The following is a 19,847-nucleotide window of genomic DNA, read 5'->3' as shown; positions in this document are numbered from 1 at the left end:
AGCCTTAGCAACTTAGGAAGTCCCTAAGTAACTCAGAAAGACCTGGCTCAAAGTAAAAACTTTAAAAGAAAAAGGGCTGGGACATATATGACTGCATGACCGATGTAATTCTACAACATGTACAATCAGAAAAATGAAAAATTATACCTCATTTATGTATGATACATCAAAGTGCACAAATGCATTCTACCTCCTTGTATAAATAATTAGAATAAATAAATTTTTTTTTTTTAAAGGCTGGAATGTTGCTCAGTGGTTAAGCACCCTGGGTTCAGTACAAAGAAAAAAAAATAGAGTTGGTTTTTTAGTTTATGAAGCTAGTGTGACTTGAGCCACGTCTTCAGACCTTTTTGTGTTTTTTATTTTGAGACAGGGTCTTGCTAAGTTGCTGAGACTGACTTTGAACTTGCCAGCCTCATAAGACTTACAAGAGCCTTGCCTCAGGCTCTAGAGTCTCTGGGATTACAGGCATAGGCCGCTATGCCTGGTCTAGCATGTCCTTTCTGATACAAAGGAGCAGGCTAAAGTTAAGGTATATGTGGTTTCCAGAATTTAGGAAGAGGCGGAGATACAAACTATTGTTGGCAGGAGTTAAATAAAATTCATGAATCAATGAACCATTCTATTTTGGGACCTGTCCAATGATAATAGCCCACTATAATCTCTAACCTGCACACTTAACATCTCCAATATTCTCAGGTTCAATGTCCAGGAAATGCAAAGAATATATTATGGATATGTGGAATGCAAAGAGAAGGTAAATAAGGCCATCTTACCATCCCTTGCAGACAAAATGACTGAATACTTCAATTTAATTCAAAATAGATATATCAAGTTCTGATTCTTTATAAGGCAGTGCCAGGTCAATAGGGAACACAAAAACTAAAACAACTTCTAAGAGCTTATCAAAAAGTTTTCAGGCCAATTGAACTGTTAAATAACTATGATATAAGGAATACAGTGCACAATGATAGAAAGGTATTATCCAAAGGGTCTGAAGATAGAGGTGTGTGAGATGTCATTTCTGCTTGGAGATATCCAGGAGATTTTTGTGGGAAAAGTCACGTCTGGACTGAGCTGTAGAAGGTCATTACAAGGGGAGGCAATTGGGTGAGCAAAAACACAGGGACAGAGAGCTCTGGGTGTGTTTTGAGTGTTCTGAGCTGCTGGAGCCAGTGAACAAATTAGGGCAATGCAAACCAAGGTATGTCCTTTAGTGGACAGGAGGTCTGTCCACAGGTGAGCTGGAGGAAGCCCATGCTCTCTGACTTTATGCTCTATGAAGGCAAGTTTTAGAAGTGGGGGCCTTGGCTCAGACAGAGCAAGTCTCACTGCTTTGGGTTTTTTTTTTTTTTTTTTTTTGAGAGAATGAGGGGTCACAGTTGTACCTTGAAAGAGGGAATGGGGCTTAGAAATGGGACAGAGTTCTTAAGTGGTGAAATGGGACTAGAAGCAAAGAAAAGGCACCTTAGCACCTGTTCTGGATTCCCTCTACATTGTTAACCTAAATGCCATCTTAGCCTAGTCTGCAGTGAGAAGAGGCCTTATGATGAAAAATTCTGGGGAAACTTTTGCTTTCCTGATAAAAATGGACAGATATTTCTGGCACTGGTTTCTTCTTCTTCTTGCCTTCTTTTCTTCTTTTTCCTCTAGTGCCTGGAACTGAAGGAGCTATTCTGTAGCTTGTGGAAAAACCAGGAAAACTGCGGAGATGCCTGCATATGAAGATAGTTGAGACTCTGAACAAATACTTCTAACTTCTTGACCTGGAGAGGGGAAATACATGTTTATCACATAATGAATGTAGTTTGTTGTTACATGCTGAAACTTTCCTAATTCTGAGTTTGCTAGTCACTGACCTTAGGATTCTGGGGATAGAGAGAAAGAAATCCTCAAGTGCCATCCTTGTGTAATCATTTCCATTTACAGAGACTTGGAATAACATGCTGCCCTATCATCAAGGTGGTGCCATTGGCTGGAAAGTTCCTTATGCTTTTTTTTTTTTTTTTCCTTAGAAATTCGTGTGGTAGGCAAAGTCTACAGTCATAAAACTCAGTGGTCAAAGTGAATAGCTATAGCAGAAGCAAATCAATATTTATAATTATCCAAGTCTACTGACAAAGCAGAGGCATCGATTAGTCACATGTGGGATAATTGAATGAATTTGGACTTGGCATGGAATGAAAAAGGATAGGGTATAAAGTTGATCTATTAACTAAAAGTTTTTTAACCTTTGTCCCAAGCATATAATTTAATAAATGCATATTACACTTTCATAAATCATTTAGATTGAGTGACTATCAAGGGCTAATTGGGAACAGTGTAATATCTTCCTTGGGTTGATATACTTTTTTTTTTTGGTACTGGGGATTGAATCCAGGGGTGCTTTACCACTGAGTGACATCCCCAGCCCTTTTTATTATTATTTTTTTTAAATTTTGGGAAAGGGCCTTGCTAAGTTGCCCAGGCTGGCATTGAACTTGTTATCCTTCTGTCTCGGACTCCCAAGTTGTTCGGTTTACAGGCATGTGATACCATGCTTGACTCTGAATTCTACTTTTAATATTACAAAGTAAATTCTTTTGTTTCTAAAAATTTTTTAAAAATGAAGGCTCATGACTTTGTGCATTTTAATCAAGTTTGGACTACATGAGGCTTATGGAAATAACTTAAAAACCTATGTAGGCTGGGTGTGGTGGTTCATGCCGGGAAGCCTGAGTTAGGAAGATCAAAAGTTCAAGACCAGCCACAGCAACTTAGGCCCTGAACAACCTTGTGAGACCCTATCTCAAAATAAAAAATAAAATGGACTGGGGATGTTGGTCAGTGGTGAAGTGGGGATGTTGGCCTCTGGGTTTAATCCCTAGCACCCCCCGCAAAAAATCCTATGTAGAATATTATGGTAATAGACACGACAGCAAGATTAAAATTTAATCACCTAGTCAATAGCATAGTCACTAGGCCATTCATATTAAATTAATTTAAAAATAACAGTAAAAATTCACTTCCTCAGTTGCACCAAGCACACTTGAGGTGCTCATTAGCCACAAGTGGTTAGTGGCTATTGTGTTGAACAGAGCATACACAGAACATTTTCATCACTGTGGAAAGTTAGTTTAGATAGCACTGACCTAGATAACTTGGGTTGATGAGGTTTGTATTTCAAGTACACATACAGGGGCCAGGGATGTAGGGATAGAGTGCTTGCCTAGCATGCATGAGAACCCTGGGTTGTATGCCCAGCACTGCAAAAAAACAAAAAACAAAAAACAAAATAAAACAAACAAGTAAAAATACAGTGAAACTTCAAAGGAGGAGAAGGAGGAGAAGAAAAAGCTGTTAAGGAGGTCAGGGCTGGGTGGTGAGGGTGCCATGCTATGTGCTATGCTACAGAGTTGAAACTTAAGGAGGGGGTTGACCTGAATGAGAACTATATTTTAGAAAGAACACCAGGTTAATGATATGGAGGATGGTTTGAAGTTAGATGTAGGCTGCGAGAAAGGGGGCAGGAAGTTAACATCCCTCTGTTTTCTTCTCTGTCTCCATAGCTTACAGGAGTTGAAAACTTTGCCCAGCTTCTGGAGTCTACTGGTGCAGGTTGAGGATGAGGGTTCATGTTTTTCTTCCTTAGAAGCAGGCCAACCTAAGAGCAGACTGTTTATGGTAGAAAGTTCTGGGTTCCAAATCTTGACTCAATCATTTAAGCTGTTGACCTAGAGTCGGTTACTCACTTTTTAAAATGCATTAATGTCCTTCTTCGAAGAGAGACTGATTATATCTACTTTATAGGGTTGTTCTAAGGATTAAATTATGCAGTGTAGATAAAAACATTCAGCAGGGAATCTGTTTAGTACATATGTTTAGTGCTCAATATATTTTGGCCATTATTTCTGACAGCTAGTGTCAACTGTTACACAATAGATAACCAATACGAGGTAAAGAGTAATTAACTGGGTGAGTGGAGAGAAAGGATAGCAATCAGGATCAGAGAGGAAAGTGTTTAAGTTTCTGTCATGAAGTTACTGTTCAGTTGTCCTGGAGAGAGAGGCTAAAATGATGCAAAGGTCATGTTCACTAAAGATAAGGTCAAGGAGCTAAGAAGTTAAGATATTGGTTAGTTATGCTTATACATACTGAAGTTAATCAGGATCATTAGGTAGAGAAGAGTGTGTACCAGGTACCTACAATCTCACAGAAGTGCCAACGTAGGAGCTGAGCCAGATAGACTACAACCTGAATCAGATGGAGAAGGGTGGAATCAAATGGAACATGTCTCCACGAAGATTTATTTGTTTTTGAAGAGGGCAGTGAATTTATGGGATGAAAGGGGCACTGGAGAGCTAGGATGATGCTGCCTCCAAAACTTGACCTTGAAATATGTGAAATGTGGGAGAATAAGCAAACCACCTTTTCTTGAAAGAGCTACGGGGGAAGTGATGCTTTCAATGTACACGAAGGCTTTACAATTAAATGACATAATACACGGTCCTTGGTTATAATAATAAGGTCCTTGGTTCCACAGCTTGGACACTCGACGAAATCAGTTCTCGCTAAACATTCACTTAAATACTCTCATGTCCGTCTCCCTGTTTCTTTACTCAACGTTCAGGCTAGAAGGGACAGGGCGGTTGGAGGCGCTCACCACACTCGGTCAGGATTTGTCTCCTCCGGATCAGAAGTGCGCTTACCGAGGTTTTCCTAACCTTAGTAGGAGTTTCAGGGAAAAGACCGAAGGAGGTCATTCTCCCCTCTGTACAGAACACGTTATCCCTTTAGGAGATATTTATTCCTTTTTCCCACAAACATTAGTGGAGCAGTTACCAACCGCTAGACCTCGGCGACACGCTCCTGACGACAGAGGGGGCGCGCAGCCGTGTTCCGGCTGAAGGCCAACATCTGCAGGACATTTCACAATGCTCCGACTTCCAAGGAAAGATTTGGAACCCAGAACTTCCTACCATAAACAGTCTGCTCTTAGGTTGGCCTGCTTCTAAGGAAGAAAAACATGAACCCTCATCCTCAGCCTGCACCAGTAGAATCCAGAAGCTGGGCAAAGTTTTCAACTCCTTTAAGCTTCCTTTGGAGACAGAGAAGAAAACACAGGGATGTTAACTTCCTGCCCCTTTTCTCGCAGCCCACATCTAACTTCAAACCATCCTCCATATCATTAACCTGGTGTTCTTTCTAAAATATAGTTCTCATTCTGGTCAACCCCCTCCTTAAGTTTCAACTCTGTAGCATAGCACATAGCATGGCACCCTCACCACCCAGCCCTGACCTCCTTTACAGCTTTTTCTTCTCCTCCTTTGAAGTTTCACTGTATTTTTACTTGTACCGAGATTCATTCCAGCTTTGGCCGCGGTGGTTCGGGGATCCTCGTTGGCATTCCCCAGTCTGGGTGCGCTCAGCTGGTTCCCGGACATTCACTTGAGCTTCTTCGTTGCCAGAGGGCAGGGCTCGAGGGCGGGGCCCCTGTGGGCGGGACCAGGAGGAGGGCGAGATTGACTCCGCCCCCGGGGCTCCCATGGCCCCTTGCGCCTCACGGCCAGATGCTGACGTGTCCTTTCCTTCCCACTACACCTCCCGACACCACCTACTCCTGCTGCCCCGGAAGTCCCGCCCCACATTTAGCCCGTCACCGCAAATCAGCTCTTTCAGCGCTTCCTGGAGCTCTCCACCCGTTTTGGGACCAAGGGGCGGGGCTCCGCGAGCAGGGTGCCTATTGGCTTGAGGTCCGGCGGGCTTAGGCTGTTAATTGGCCAGAGGGCGGTGGCGCTCTGGCACGCTTGCGCGGCGAGTAGAACGTGTGGCGGCGGCGGAGATCGCGTCTCCTCTTTTGCTTCTAGTCCCGCTGCTGCTCCAGTGAGCGCCCAGCGTGTCGGTCTAGTTCGTCGCTCGCAGCTGGTCGCTCGCCCGCCTCTCGTTTCGGCGACCTCTTACCAAAGCCGACACCCACACTGACATCTCCAATCCGACCGGCAGCTCCACTCGCTTGCTTTTCCAGCTCCACACATGGCCTCCTCCGCACAGAGCGGCGGCTCCTCCGGGGGACCAGCGGTCCCCACCGTGCAGCGGGGCATCGTTAAGATGGTGAGAGCGGGGCCCCAGACCCGGACCCCTCTGCCGCCTTCGAGCGGGAGTCAGACATTGACTCCTCTTCCCCTCCTGCCAGCCTGCATGGTCTCCAGATCCCCTTTCCTCTGTCCCCTTTCTCACTTTCCGCCCATCCTCCGAATCGCCTCACTAGACAGAACCCGACATGAGCTCCCCTGGTCTTTGCTTTTCGGATATCCAGACATCAGGGGTCACAGCGATTTTAGTGGTCGCAGCTTTCGGATCTCCTGGCGGTCGACCAGGACAGATCGTTTACTGATTTATTAGCGGAGATAGTTCGTTGATATTTGGCCTCCCATCCCCCTCTTTCGGTTCATTTTGACATATGCTGAGCAGTTTGTAGTTTTCCAAGATCCTGACATCCTCTCTTTCCTGGAACTCTAGGTGTACTTGACCATCATGAAGCTTTTCTGTTTCCACCGACACTCAGTTACTTACTCCAAGTTTTCTCACTGTGCTCCTCTTTTCCCCTCCGTATCTTGTGTCTGGTGTGTAGGCCAGGGAGCTCCAGATCGTTGTGCCCTTTGACTCTTAAATTTTTTAGTGCAGCTGGAATCTTAATGATCATTATCATTTCCCCATCCCTTAAGGATACGAGACAAATTTAAAGAGGGCAAGGGACTTGCCTAAGGGCACATGGCAAGGGTTGGAGCAAGGAAAAAAAAAACCCCAAGTGTTCTGATTCCGAGTCCAGGCTCCTAACACTAGATTCTGCCTGATTTTGTATGCCTTTGCTTTTTACATTGTTGAATTTTGATTTAACCTTGCAAGATTCACCTCTAGTTCCATGGTAATTTTGCAATGTAGATCTGCTTTTTTGCTTCCCTCAGTTGCCCTCTTCTTAGCCCTTCCAAATTTTGGAACCTGACATTTCTTGGTGATTATCACGTTGTCTGGTTGCAATGACTGTAAACCTTTAGATTTCATTTTATACTGCAGTTCTTGACTTTTTCACCAGGAATGGCAAAGATCCTTTATGATACTTTCTCCCAGGTTCCACAGTTTCTGCTGTTGTAGTAAGTTTTAAAATATCTATTTTCCCTTTGTCTTTCAAAGAATTAAAATGTTCTACAGCTTGTGTGTGTGTATAAATTTGATTTCGAGATCCCCCTACCCACGCTAATTTTCATGTATTCATTTCTTAGGTAATATCTGTTGCCAGCTGAGAGTCTTGGAATATTCAATATTACCTTTTCTCTTTATGCATTATAGTCAGAATTTATCAGAAATTGAATGAGAAGAGAATTTTTAAGGTCTGCATATTCTCTTTGAAATATTGACCTGACCCATGACAGGTTTTCTTAAAGTAACTCCTGTTTCATTAACTTTTTCACTTATACTGATTTTCTCTTCATCATAGGAACAAGCATCCCTTGACTGTCTGGTGTTGGAATTGTCAACCTAGAGTGGATTTCTGAGTTCTCTCCTTGTTAATGCCCAAATTTTTCTTAAAGGTCCCCTCTTTTGTGTGATGGGAGTGGATTGAGGCTGCACATTTTTTTGCTTCCACCAGTGCTGGAGGCTTCCAGGGCATCTGGATTCTATGAGGTGACCTTACCTGTTTACAAATACTGAATATCAGTAGTCACTTGTCATCTGTTATGCTAGATGTTTTGCACGTATTATCTCATTTAAAATACCTAGCAAATTGATAGTGTTTGTTGGCTATGTTTTATAGATGTCTAATGGGGTTTAGAAAGAATAGTCCATCCAAGGACAGGCACTTTCTTATTGGTACTAAGAGGCAGAGCTGAGCCTTGAATCTGAATCCAGGCCTGTCTGCCAGAGTACAAGCTGTCAAAAACATCATACTGTGAGGCCTTTGACTCCAGTACTCCAGGGTACTATTTTATAATATGGAGGGTGGGGCCAGTGATGCATGGCCACAAATTGCAGGAAAGTGAATCTGACTGTAATTGAGTTAAGGAAAGATTAGATGTTATTCCTTGTCTTGTCTGGGAGCTGCCATTGTGGTAAGTGACTACATTTGGTGCTTATGGTCTTGTGTGTGCATAGGAGTGTTGTATAGAACATGTTTGAGTCTGGAAGGTGGCATTTTAAAATTCAGTGATTTGTGGGGTTTTTCTTTTTCCCTTTTTTTTTTTTTTTTTTTTTTGGTACCAGGGATTGAACCCAGGGGTGCTTAACACTGAGCCACATCCCCAGCCATTTTATTTTTTATTTGAGACAGGGTTTTTTCTTAAGTTGCTTAGGGCCTCAGTGAATTGCTGAGTCTGGCTTTGAACTTGTGATCCTCCTGCCTCAGCCTCCCGAGCTGCTGGGATTATAGGCGTGCACCACCATGCCTGGCTAAAATTCAGTGATTTGAGCAATTTGTATCATGCATAGATTGTACTGCACACTCTGACCACACCACAGGGTTGGGTGGGTGAGCTACAGGCAATGATTAGGGGTGGGAGCTACAGGCAGATTTGTGCCAGGCTTAGAAGCCTTGTCTGGAATGAAAAATTGACCACTGGCAAATTGCTCTGTGTGAAGCTCTTCTGCTAAGCAAAGTTGTATTTTCTGGGAGAGTAATTGTTTCCAGTGGTACTAGTAACTGCTTTGTAAGAACTCTGCAGAGAAGATGGAGTTCAGTGACAGAGAAGTGAGAAGGAAATAGTGGGATGAATAGGAAAACAGGAGACTCTGCTTTGGGAGAGGGCAGAATTTGGAACACTGATTAATGAGATGTGTGCATTTCTGTATGAGCCCTTGGATTTCTATGGACTTAGACTGAACTGAGGGTGTAAAATGGTCTAGGGTTGAGGTTTGCTGCCGTGAAGAGGAGTAGTCCTTCCTCTTTTTTGGTAAAAGAAAGTGTTGTAGGGCTGTGAAAGGTGCAAGTTTCTCCTGATCTGTGTCTTGTCATCCCAGTGAGTCCTGAGCTACTTTTTTAAGGTTGAAAAATGGATTTGGGAACCAAGTTGAAAAAATCTTTCACTGGTTATTTTTAAAAATGATGGTGACCGTGGCGACTGTGTCTGCTATAGAGAGTGGGGGTGAAGGGACTGAATTAGTTCTGGAATGTGTTTAAAGAGGAAGTGAGTAGTAAGTTGGCACAAGCATTTTGGAGATGTTTTGTTACTGAGAAAGTCAGTGAGGATAATGGAAAGACTGAAGATGGATTTATGTTTTGTGAATTGGGATGAAACTAGCAAGTGTGTGGGTGGAAACATAACTTGGATAAGTAAATGTCTTTGTCAAGTCAGATCTTATTTTCTCAAAACACTGAAAGATTCCAATTCTGGGTTTATTTGGATAATTTGATAGATATTCTTTAGCTGCAACAGAATATTGTCAGTAGTTGTTATATAGATGAGATTGAAAGAAGTCTTGGGGTACTTAGTGTAACACTCAGTCACCTATTTAGCGCTACTTTGAGAAGGTTGTTTTGTCTGATTTTAATGACCTGGTTTACTTTTTCTTTTGAAGTGAGCATACTTTTCTGTATCTTTCTACTCTTTCCCTTCTAATTGGCATGTTTCTTCAAGTAGTAGTACTTGAGTGATTTTGAAACTGTAAAACGAATGGGTGACAGTTCTTGGGTCTTCTGTGCTTATCAGAAGCAGCCATGGAAATGGAATATCTTATTCTGCTTATGGTGTGGAAGGTCAAAGGGAGGGCAAGGCCAAGTTTCAGTTCTTATTTTACCTCACACTTAACCCCTCCCCTTTAATTGCCTTAAAAGGGAAAAGGAATCCCTCTGCCAGTTCATGGTTGTATACTAAACCATGATTCCCACTGGATGACGAAGACAAAGGGACAGTTAAAGGAGGCGATGGCCATAATTTTCTTCTTCCTTCCATAGGACTTGGGCTGCCAAATTGTAAAGCAAAATGTAGACTTCCTGCTGAGTAGCCTAGTGGAAATTTCTTCAGCAAACAACCTGTAAGAAATGCTTCCTATAATTTAGTTTATTATAACTCAATGTTTTTTAGGTTTCTGAACTAAGAAGTATGTGTTGAGTGGGGACAGAGTAGTCTGTTGAGAACTTAGAATATGCAGGAGGGAAAAAGCAAAAAACATTTCCTGTTACTTCAAATACCCTTATTCTACCACTCAGATCAGGTAGCTGAGTAACATAATATTTTAGAAGAGCCATTTACAAAGAAGTAGAATAGGATGAAAAGCTTTTCCCTATAGACTTAAAATTGCCCATTTCCTAACATGTAAGTGTGATTACTTTCAATCAGGATTGTAAGTAAAGGAATATTCTGTTATTTCTGTATTTAAAAGGTTTTCTGTCATTTTCTGTGGAAAGGAAGCATCTCTCTGGCTCCAGTTATGTTAAAAGTAATGGTGCCATGTAGTAACTAGTGGAATACAATGATAAGCAATCACATTTCCTTTCTTTGCTGAACCAAATATTTACTGATCATCTGCTGCCTGTCAAGATCTCTCTGGGCATTGGAGAAGCAAGTAGAAAAGTAGATCAGATTTGTTTCCTTGTGCCTTGTGGAGGGGTCTGACAGTAAAGATTTAAATGAGAAGAAAGCATGGCAATGAGTGTAAGATAGTAATTTTACATTGGGGACTGGGACAGAGTGGTTGCAAATAAGGGAGGAGGTGGTTCCTTTAGATAGTGTGTTTAGGAAAGAAGTCTCTCAGAAGATGGCATTTGCACAGAGACCTGATGGACATCAAAGAGCACACCAGCCAAAAGGGAAGTATGTTTCTGGCAGAGGAAACAGCAAGTGCCAAGCCCCTGGGGTTTCCATTGATGATTGTTCTTTAGTATTTTTATAGTAGCTCTTTAATTTCTTCAGGTTCAGTATCCCACAAATGGTACAGGTTTAAACTGACTTCTTATTTAACACACAGGTTTAAATATGATAAAAGGGAAAAAGGCAGCAGAGGTGGTCATTGTTCTGATCTCCTGGTGAGATCCGTAGCTTACAGTCAGTCTATTGAATAAATGTAAAGAATGGGAGATGGGTAAGAAAGAAACGAACCAAAACTTGTTATTAGCCATGTTTGTTTCTTATTGGCCCAAACATGGTTTTCTGACTTCTTGTTAGTCCTGTGTCTTCCCAAGTCACTATCGTCCAATGAAGGGAATGTGGATGAAAATGTAAATGCCAGGAGCAGGCTCAAGTAAGAGTTAATAGTGTCTTGTTTGTGTTTATACTTCAATTAGCATTTTGTTAGTACATGGAATTTAATGTTGCTCTATTATTTTTTGCTAGTACTTTTCAGCCTAGCAAACTTTGAGATACCCTTATTGTCAGGGCTAGTGAAAAGCAAAGTAGCATTATTCAGAGCTCAAATCAGTGGTCATGAGGGAACCAGCTCATGCACAGCATGGCTCATTAGCATGGGGTTTGTCTTTTGAGGCCAGTAACCCATGCTGGTAATAAGTGGGCAGATGAAGACTATGCCTGTTTACTTGGAGGGTGAATTGGGCAGTGAGTGAGAATTTTAGTTTTCAGTTGTAAGTTCAAAGGAGATAAATGACCAGGTTTTCAAATTTAGCTAAGGAGGCTCTACAGCTTGTTTCGTCCTTACTTCTTGGCATGGCTAGCTATCTGCCTGGCAGGTGTGATTCTAGTGGGGTTGTACTGAAGCCTGTGGGGTCTAGTCTTTGAATATATTTCATCTTCAAGAAGAGCATAGTTAAATATCATAGGACATTCTGTGCCTTGCCAGAAGGAGGGAACAAAACAAAGGGACTTCACTTTCACTGTGCTTATGGAGTGTTTTCTTTTAATCCTGGTGATGGATACACACCCAGTTTTTGCAACTTCCTCTCTTGGGAGACTGACATATGCTTTTTGTTTTTACAGCAGAAACTGATGCGGAATCGCAGGTTGTGAGCATTTGATGCAGATGGAGTGTCGTGGGATTTCACTCACTCTCAGTGAGACTCAATATGATAAATTAATGTTATGTTTTTCTCACTTATCTCTAATGTTTAAGAAAAATGAACAGTAGTTTAAGTTGGCTTTTTTTTTTTTAAGTTAGGAAGTTAAGCAACTTACAGGAAAAAATAAAACTAATGAAAATTTCCATGTCATTTTCAGATGACATTTGTGAGATATGTGAGGTTTGTGATATAAATATAACTGTGATTGGCACTTTTTCTCCATTTATATATGCTTATGATGAATGACTGTCTTCTCTCTGTGCCTCAACAAATTTTAATTTGTGTGTGTGTGTCTCTCTCTCTCTCTCTCTCTAGGAAGTGATTTGCTTGGCATGATCCTGTAATATCAACCTCACATATAATAGGAAGAATTAAAGAGATTTCTGGAACCTGTGCTTAAAGTTAATACATCTGATGTATTACTGTTGTTCTTGGGAAGTAGCATGTCAGAGAGGAGAAATCATTGGCCCAGGAGTCAGGGGACATAAGCTCTGAGCTGGGTACTGCTTGCTGTTCTCCATCTGGGTGATGTGTTGGATAAGGTGTTTCACTTTGAACTCAACTTTTCTCTAAAATGAGGTGACTCTAAGCATCTTTAAGTCCCGTAAAGCTGTGATTATATAAAAAACCCCGTATTACATTTCTTTTAGACATGCTGAAACAAAGCTCAGAAAGCTCATACCTTATGGTAGGCTTGACTCTGAATTGCTACTTATCTTGCATAAAGCATGGTCTCTGTTCCTATTGCCTTTTTTTTTCCCCTGAGAAAGCAGATTAGTTGAAATGTGGTTTTCTTGTGTGGAGACTTGAGAGCTAGAATAGGAATTAGACTAAAGGATTGGTTGGAGGGTTGGGGGGGTGAATGGAAGTAAGGGAGATTCTGGCTTCTTTTCAGTAATCAGAATAAACTTGTGGGAGTGATTGCTTGTGATCCAGAGGAACATGGTGCCCAGGGGATTTTATCCACCCATCTCACCTCCACTTCAGAACACCTTGACGTTCCTGGCACAGCAGGCTTTGACTTGAGAAGGTGAGGTTGAGGAGGGAACTTAGAGAATATCTATTTAGCTCATGGGGAGATTTTTTTTTTCCCCAGTGCTGAGGATAGAACCCAGGGCCTTGGGCATGGTAGGCAAGCATTCTAGCACTGAGCTTCATCTCAGCCCATCTTAATCAGTTCTGTGTACTTTCACATGGTTTCTTCCCTTTTGAGTTTATTTTTCATAGTAAATCATCTTAAATCCTTTCTGAAAGTATATATGGAGCCAGTAAAAAAATCCCAGTGATTTCCTAGATAGGCATTGCATCAGGACTACCTGGAAGGTCTTTCAGAGGCACTGTTTTAGAGTCTCTGGAGTGGCCTGAGAATCTGTATTTTTAGAAAAGCCTCTCCTGGGTGATTGGAAGAGTCAGTTGGGATTGATCTGGGACTGGTATTTGAGACCTGCTGATCTTATTTAACTCCTTTACTGTATGTAGTTGAAGGGGCACAACACTAATGATAAATGAAATGTGTGTTTGTGGGTTAGTGCTCGAGAATTTTCAGGGGAGAATTCTGTGGTTTCCCTCTCTCTTTTCGGCTTTTGTCTTGATGGTTCCCAGGACACTTTGCATTGCTTTTAGTCTGTAGCTTGATGTTGGACTGGTGTCCTCAGGGTCCATTTACAGTGACTGTGAGATCCTATTCCTGGGTCATAACTGACAGCTGAGAAGTTGTTTTATGTGCCTGATTTAGGCCATACGCTTGTTTTAACACTCATCTGCCACTTTTCCTTGTATTTGCATAGATTCCCAAGATCTTCCTATAATTTGGCACCAATAACCTGGCAGAATATTGCTATGGAAGCCTTTAGTGTCATTTGTAAATATGAAGATTCTAAGCTCCTTTCTGTTCTTGGAATCCTAGAGTCTGACACTTGGACCTTTTGCCTAAACTGTATATTTAGAGCCTGTTTTTTTATTTATAAGCCTCATTCTTAATAATAGTAGTAAAACCCAGAAATTCTACTTGGTAATTTATGCTTTACTTTTTATTTACAAGCTTATCTAACAGAATAAAATTTTCTTATAAGATTTATGAAGTCCTTCTTATTAGGGGTCACATTTGCAGTTTCCTTGGTGACCATGCCTCATTTTGTCCACCAGTTTTCCATTTCATCCTGGAATTCCTCCAGAATGTTCTGGTGGATGTCATTCAGTATTAATAACTTAATAATTAAATTATTTTTATATTCAAATTCTGGACTTGATCTTAAAACTGTATAGAAATATTTTAAGTTTAAATAAAAAATCTTCCTCCCTTTGCCCTCTTTACCCCTCAGTTGTTTTTATTTATTTTCTATTTTGTAGTGCTAGGGCTTGAACTCAGGGGTGCTTTACCACCAAGCAACATTCCTAGCCCTTTTATTTTTATTTTGAGAAAGTCTTACCAAGTTTTTTTTTTTTTTTTTTTTTTTTTTTTTTTTTTTTTTTTTGCGGTGAGCTGGGGATCGAACCCAGGGCCTTGTGCTTACAAGGCAAGCACTCTACCGACTGAGCTATCTCCCCAGCCCACCAAGTTGATAAGTCATTTTTCTACCTTTCATTCTCATTTTCCTAAGCAAATGTTGACAGTATGTTTACTTCCAAAATTTTTCATGCAGACACTCATTCTCTTTTTTAAGAAATTGAAATGGGACCATATTCTCTTTCTAGCAACTTTTTTTTAATGACTAAGTGGTATTCTGTAGTTTGGATGTCTTATAATCAACTGTTGCTATTGATGTGTGTTGTTATTAGCTTTTGACTATGCTAGACACCACTTCATGGAACTTTATTTTATACATCTTTGTTCTCTTGTGCTAGCATTTCTTTAAGATAGATTCCTAAAGATACAGTCATGGGTACTTTTTTTTTTCCTTTTTTTAAAATAATCACTCTGTTTTTGCTTGGGGTGTTATACTTTATCTGTTTATTTTTTATAGTGTCATCGTAGATAAAATTTAGGGTAAACTATAACTTAACATTGCATTACCAATTAATTTATTTTTTATGTTGTGGTAGTTTTATTTTCCCAATTCTTAAAAGCCACATTGTCTCTTCTAGGTAGTGCAGGGCCAGCATGTGGGACCTAGTAACTACTACTTCTTAGTTGCTTGAAGACCCCAGTTGTTTAAGGTCCATATGGAAAAATGCCTATATGGAAAAATGCCCCAACCTCCATTCCCATAGTAAGGATTAAACCCATGACCTCTCCAGTGCTAGGCAAGTGCTCTACCTCTGTGCTACATCTCACCGAAATTTTATTTTGAAACAGGATCTTACAAGTTACCCAGGCTGGCCTTAAATTTGATCATCCTGCCTCAGCCTCCAGAGTAACTGGGATAACATGTATACACCATTGTACCCGGCTTCAGATGGGCCCTTTGGGGCTGTTACGGTTTAGATGTGAGGTGCCCCCGCAAAGGTCCAGTTAATACAGGGATGCTCAGAGGTGAAGTGATTGGATTGTGAGATCCTACTTTAAAATGGATTGGGGTGGTAACTATAGGCAGGTGAGGCCTGGCTGGAGGAAGTGGGGCATCCCTTGGAAGGGGTTGTTCTTCCCTGCTTCCCTTTATCCTGCTCTGCTTTCTGACCCTCACTATGAGCTGAGCAGCTTCTATGCCACCTCAGCTTAGACCCAGAGCAATGGAGTCAGCAGTCTGTGGACTGAGACCTCTGACTCTGAGCCCCAGTTAAACTTTCCCTCCTCTAAGTTGTTCTCGTTGGGTATTTTGGTCACAGTGAAGCAAATAGCTGACCCAAATGGTCTTGCCCTTCTTTCTCTGTGACAAAGGAAATTGTGACTACCTAAAGTACAGATGACAAGGAGATGAGAGGCAAAATCGCATGAGAGGTTTGACTTTTTCCTGTTGTCAGGCACTTATTTCTTCCTCTTTTTTTCCCCACTTGAATAAGATAATGGAGGGGTGTGACATGGTGATGTAGGAAATATTTTGTCTTCCTAGCACTGAGCCCCTGAAACCCTTGGAATTTCTAAAGTGATGAGAGTGAGAAAGGTAAAAACTGGCTGGGATATAGCCCAGGTAAAGTGCTTGCAGGACCCTGGGTTCAATTCCCATTATAGTTTTTAAAAAAAAGATAAAAGAAGCATCTTTTGATAGTTATAACAACACTTGCAACCACCCCTGAGTTTACATTCATGAGGGACTTTGTAAACACCAAGGGTGGAGGAGGTCTGGTTGTCAGGATATTTGAGTTTTCAGCCCTACCCTCTCAGCCTAGTGGAAGGAAAGGAGGACTGTAAAGAGGATCTAGAGTCAAAACTCAATCACCAGTGGCCAGTGGTTTAATCAACTTTGCTTCTGTAGTGGATGACCCCACCTGCCCACCCACTAAAGTGATGTTTAGGGATTTGAAGAGTTTCTGGGCTGGTGAACACTTGGAGGTGTTGGGAGAGTGGTCCAGGGAGGACATGGAAGTCTGTACCCCTTCCCCCATATTTTACTCTATTTTGTCCATTTGGCTGTTCCTGAGTTGTATCCTTTTTTAAAAACCCAGTAATTTAGTGAGTAAATTGTTTTCCATAATTTTGCGAGCTGTTTAAGCAGATAACCTGAGAAGAGGGTGGTGAGAATCCCAGTTTATAGCAGGTCAGTCATAAGAAAGACTGGTAAGCAAGTGGTCATCTGAACTGAAGCCAGACTTAACTGTGCCTTTAACAGGTGGGTTTGGATGCAAACTCCAAGTAGATGGTGTCAGAACTGAATTGTAGAACACCCAGGGGTGTTTATAGAGAACCGGAGAATTGCTTGGTGTAGGAAATCCCTATACATTTGGTGTCAGAAGTGTTGGTGTTAGTGCAGAAGAAAAACAATTGTTTTTCCTATTTAGGGTGGTAGGTGATAGAGAACATGATGGCATGGGAATGCTGTCAGTTTTAGGCAGGGAATCTGTTCTAAAGAATTCAGAATTGTGAAGTGTTCATCCTGGTTTTAGTGTTGTTTTCTATAAAATTTCTCAGGCTTCAGATGTGTGTATATACCTGCTGTGGTTCTGGCATATCAGACTATTTTTATTAAATATTTAGAAATATTTTTCACAACCTTTTTTAAAATTTGATTTTAAAAGGTTACCTGGTGCAGTGGCACATGCCTGTAATCTCAGTTACTTGGGAGGCTGAGGGAAGAGAATCACAAGTTGGAGGCCAGCCTCAGCAATTTAGCAAGGCCCTAAGCAACTGAGTGAGACCCTGTCTCAAATTAAAAAAAATATAACGGGGCTGGGGATGTAGCTCATTGGTAAAGTGCCTCTGAGTTCAATCCCCAGTACCAAACAAACAAAAAAAAGGCAACTTTAATTTCAATGGTGAGAATATAAAGTCAGTGTTAAGGAAAAAAGTTCTTTATGGCGCTTGTTAAAGATGGTAAGGCTGACTTTTATTAAAGGGAGGCCAATCAATGTCTTGCAGTAGGGGAAGACAGAGATTGGACTCAACTGTGACTCTAAGTGTGGACAAGTGGGGATTTATAACCAAGGAGCAGGGAGGGAAGGATCAGATGGAGAATTACTTAGATGAAGCATTGAGGATGAAGGGTTTCTGACTTGATGGTTGCTGCAGGTGGCTAGGGGATAACATTAAAGCTGAGGGATTTTTGGTAAACTGATTTAGCAGAATTTTCTGATTACATTTTACAAGGACAAAGAGGAAAGCTCACGGTCAGGCCTCATCAAGGTGAGGACTCGTTAAAGTTTTGGTCAAAGGAGTCTTTACCACCAGTGTTACTTGCCATTATTAGAAAGTATTTTAGAAAAAGAACCTCACACTGAAAACAAAACATTACTAAATTTTAGCTAGATGCTGTTTTGCAGAGGGCTCTGAGCTGAGGTCTGCATCCTCTAACAAGGAAGTTTAGCGGGTGGTAGAGACCTGTGAATAGTTTCCTAGCACCATACTGAAATTTTTATATTGATTTAATAGGCGTCCTTGAAAGAAAATGGAAAGGCAATGGTTCTTAAGTTTGTGCAAATATTATTAAATGTTGGTACATACAGAGTTCATATACCACCTCAGTCTTTACTTTCTTTTTTAAACCAGTCCACACTTAAGAAACAGAAAAATTTTGTGTCTTGCAGCAGAACTGAACTTATATTCCTCCAGCTGTGGTTTAAACCATTAGCTTCACTAATGACTGTGTAAGCTTGGGTAAGTAATTTTACCAGCCTTGCCTATAAAATGGACTGTAGGGTTCATTTTATGGGGTCATTGCAAATTTGATGGGACAATGCATGTAGTGCCCAGTATTGTGTCTGGCACTTTGTGTTTGGTAACTATTAGCTGATACTAGTCATCTTGTGGTTTCACACAGTCCCCATGACAGATGGGGGGAAAGTGGAACTGACTTGTTCAGAATAAGAGGGATAAGGACACAGAAAATTCTTGTGATGTTTGAGTTATTCAGTTTGAAGAAATGGCTTTAGTTATAAACAGTAGATAATGTGTCCATCCCTAAGGGTTTTTGGGGGTCAGGGATAGGGATGAGGGTATGAGGGGGGAAACTTCACTGGTCTATAACTTTTAAGTGTGGGAATTCCCCCAGCATAGTGGAAACTGGCAAGTGTATAAATCTTTTGAAATCAGACTCATTATCCAGTGAATTGTTTTTTGGAAAACTTAAGCAAATTTAGGTACTATGTAGAAAAGTGTAGTTGTGTGCGTGATACTAGTTTTTACTCTGTCACAGATGTGACTGGATAGGCTAAAATACAAAAGACAAAAGGTTTCTTCTCTGGCTCTTTGTCCCATACTCCTCCTCCCAAGAAAAATACTTATCAATATTGAAATTGACATATTTAGAAAAGGATTTTCACTACAATGTAAAATATGTACTATTTTCTTTGCCCTAAGTAGGAACTAGGTAATTCCCCAAGCTGCCCTTTCTCCCAGGGAAGAGCAGTTTGTTGAATCAGCAGGAGTTTATTCTGTGCAAGGAAGAACATCACCTGGACTTAGCACCATTGTAAAGAGAGGGTGATGGTTTCCTTCCCAGTCTGCCTAGGACTGTGGGTTTCACACCTGTTGTTCTGGCATAATTATCAGTAGTAGTCTGTTGCACTGGCAAAAGTGAGTGATAAAATCTATGACAACAGTCAGATAGGGAAGAAAGAGTGTAAGGTGGCATAGCTCCCAGCAACCAGTCTTAAGTCTCCTGGGCATGGCCTAAGAGGAGGGTCTCATGTCTAAGAGTCTTAGGGGTGAGGGGCAAGTCCTCTAGGCTTGGGGCTTCAGACTCAGTGTTTGATTCTGGGTGAAGCTTTGGACTGATAATTAGAGGCAAGTAGTTTTGTTTTATATGGAAAGAGGAACTTGTGAATTTAAATACTGATGGTTTTTTAGAGAGTGGGTGGGTTGGAAAAATCAGATGTGATATTTTTAGATCAGTTTGTTTTACAAAAAAAAGAAAGATTTCTGGGAAGATGGCGCAAGTGACAGGTGTCTTGACAGAGACAAAGGAATAAAATGGATTAGAAAAAAGACAGGTGAATGGTGAAGTACTGGTCAGAATACTGGACAAGGCACCTGGATTCAGTTGTAAGGTGCAACTTTAGGCGACTTGCCTAAAGACTGAGGGTGGCTGGAAATCTGTAATAGAGAATGGAAAAAGAAATGAACTTCAGAGTTTTTGTTTCCAGTCTCTGGAATACACTAATGTGATGTTAGTGAACTTTCAACCTTATGAATTGTGTTCCAGGAGAGGGGACATTCATTGTCTTATACTGCTTAATACCAGGAACGTTTTTATTTTTGGCAACAACCCAAAACTGAATCATTGTGCCAAGTGAAATTTATCTGCTTACCCATTAGGAGACTGTCCCAGGTCTTAAT

General features: G+C 41.1%; 1 protein-coding gene and 1 long non-coding RNA gene across 2 annotated transcripts in view; one reads left to right on the top strand and one right to left on the bottom strand.

The window, feature by feature from the left end:
* Positions 1–1,299: 1,299 nt before the first annotated feature.
* Positions 1,300–5,468, bottom strand: LOC124991845 (uncharacterized). The gene is made up of 3 exons (XR_007109958.1): positions 5,336–5,468; positions 3,132–3,245; positions 1,300–1,766 (listed from the first exon to the last, which is right to left on the bottom strand). It is a non-coding gene; the product is annotated as an uncharacterized LOC124991845 (long non-coding RNA).
* A 322-nt stretch (positions 5,469–5,790) lies between these two features.
* The window catches only part of Snd1 (staphylococcal nuclease and tudor domain containing 1), a 415,000-nt gene continuing 400,943 nt past the window's right edge, over positions 5,791–19,847 (top strand). The window contains exon 1 of the mRNA XM_047560726.1: positions 5,791–6,090. Coding sequence (XP_047416682.1) covers positions 6,013–6,090 — 78 coding nt within the window. The 5' untranslated portion in view covers positions 5,791–6,012. The remainder of the gene's footprint in view (positions 6,091–19,847) is intronic.

This window comes from Sciurus carolinensis, chromosome 8 (genome assembly GCF_902686445.1).
Source record: "Sciurus carolinensis chromosome 8, mSciCar1.2, whole genome shotgun sequence".
Classification (NCBI taxonomy): domain Eukaryota; kingdom Metazoa; phylum Chordata; class Mammalia; order Rodentia; family Sciuridae; genus Sciurus; species Sciurus carolinensis.
Note: the sequence above shows the minus strand (reverse complement) of the source record. Positions and strands in the feature narration are given on the sequence as shown.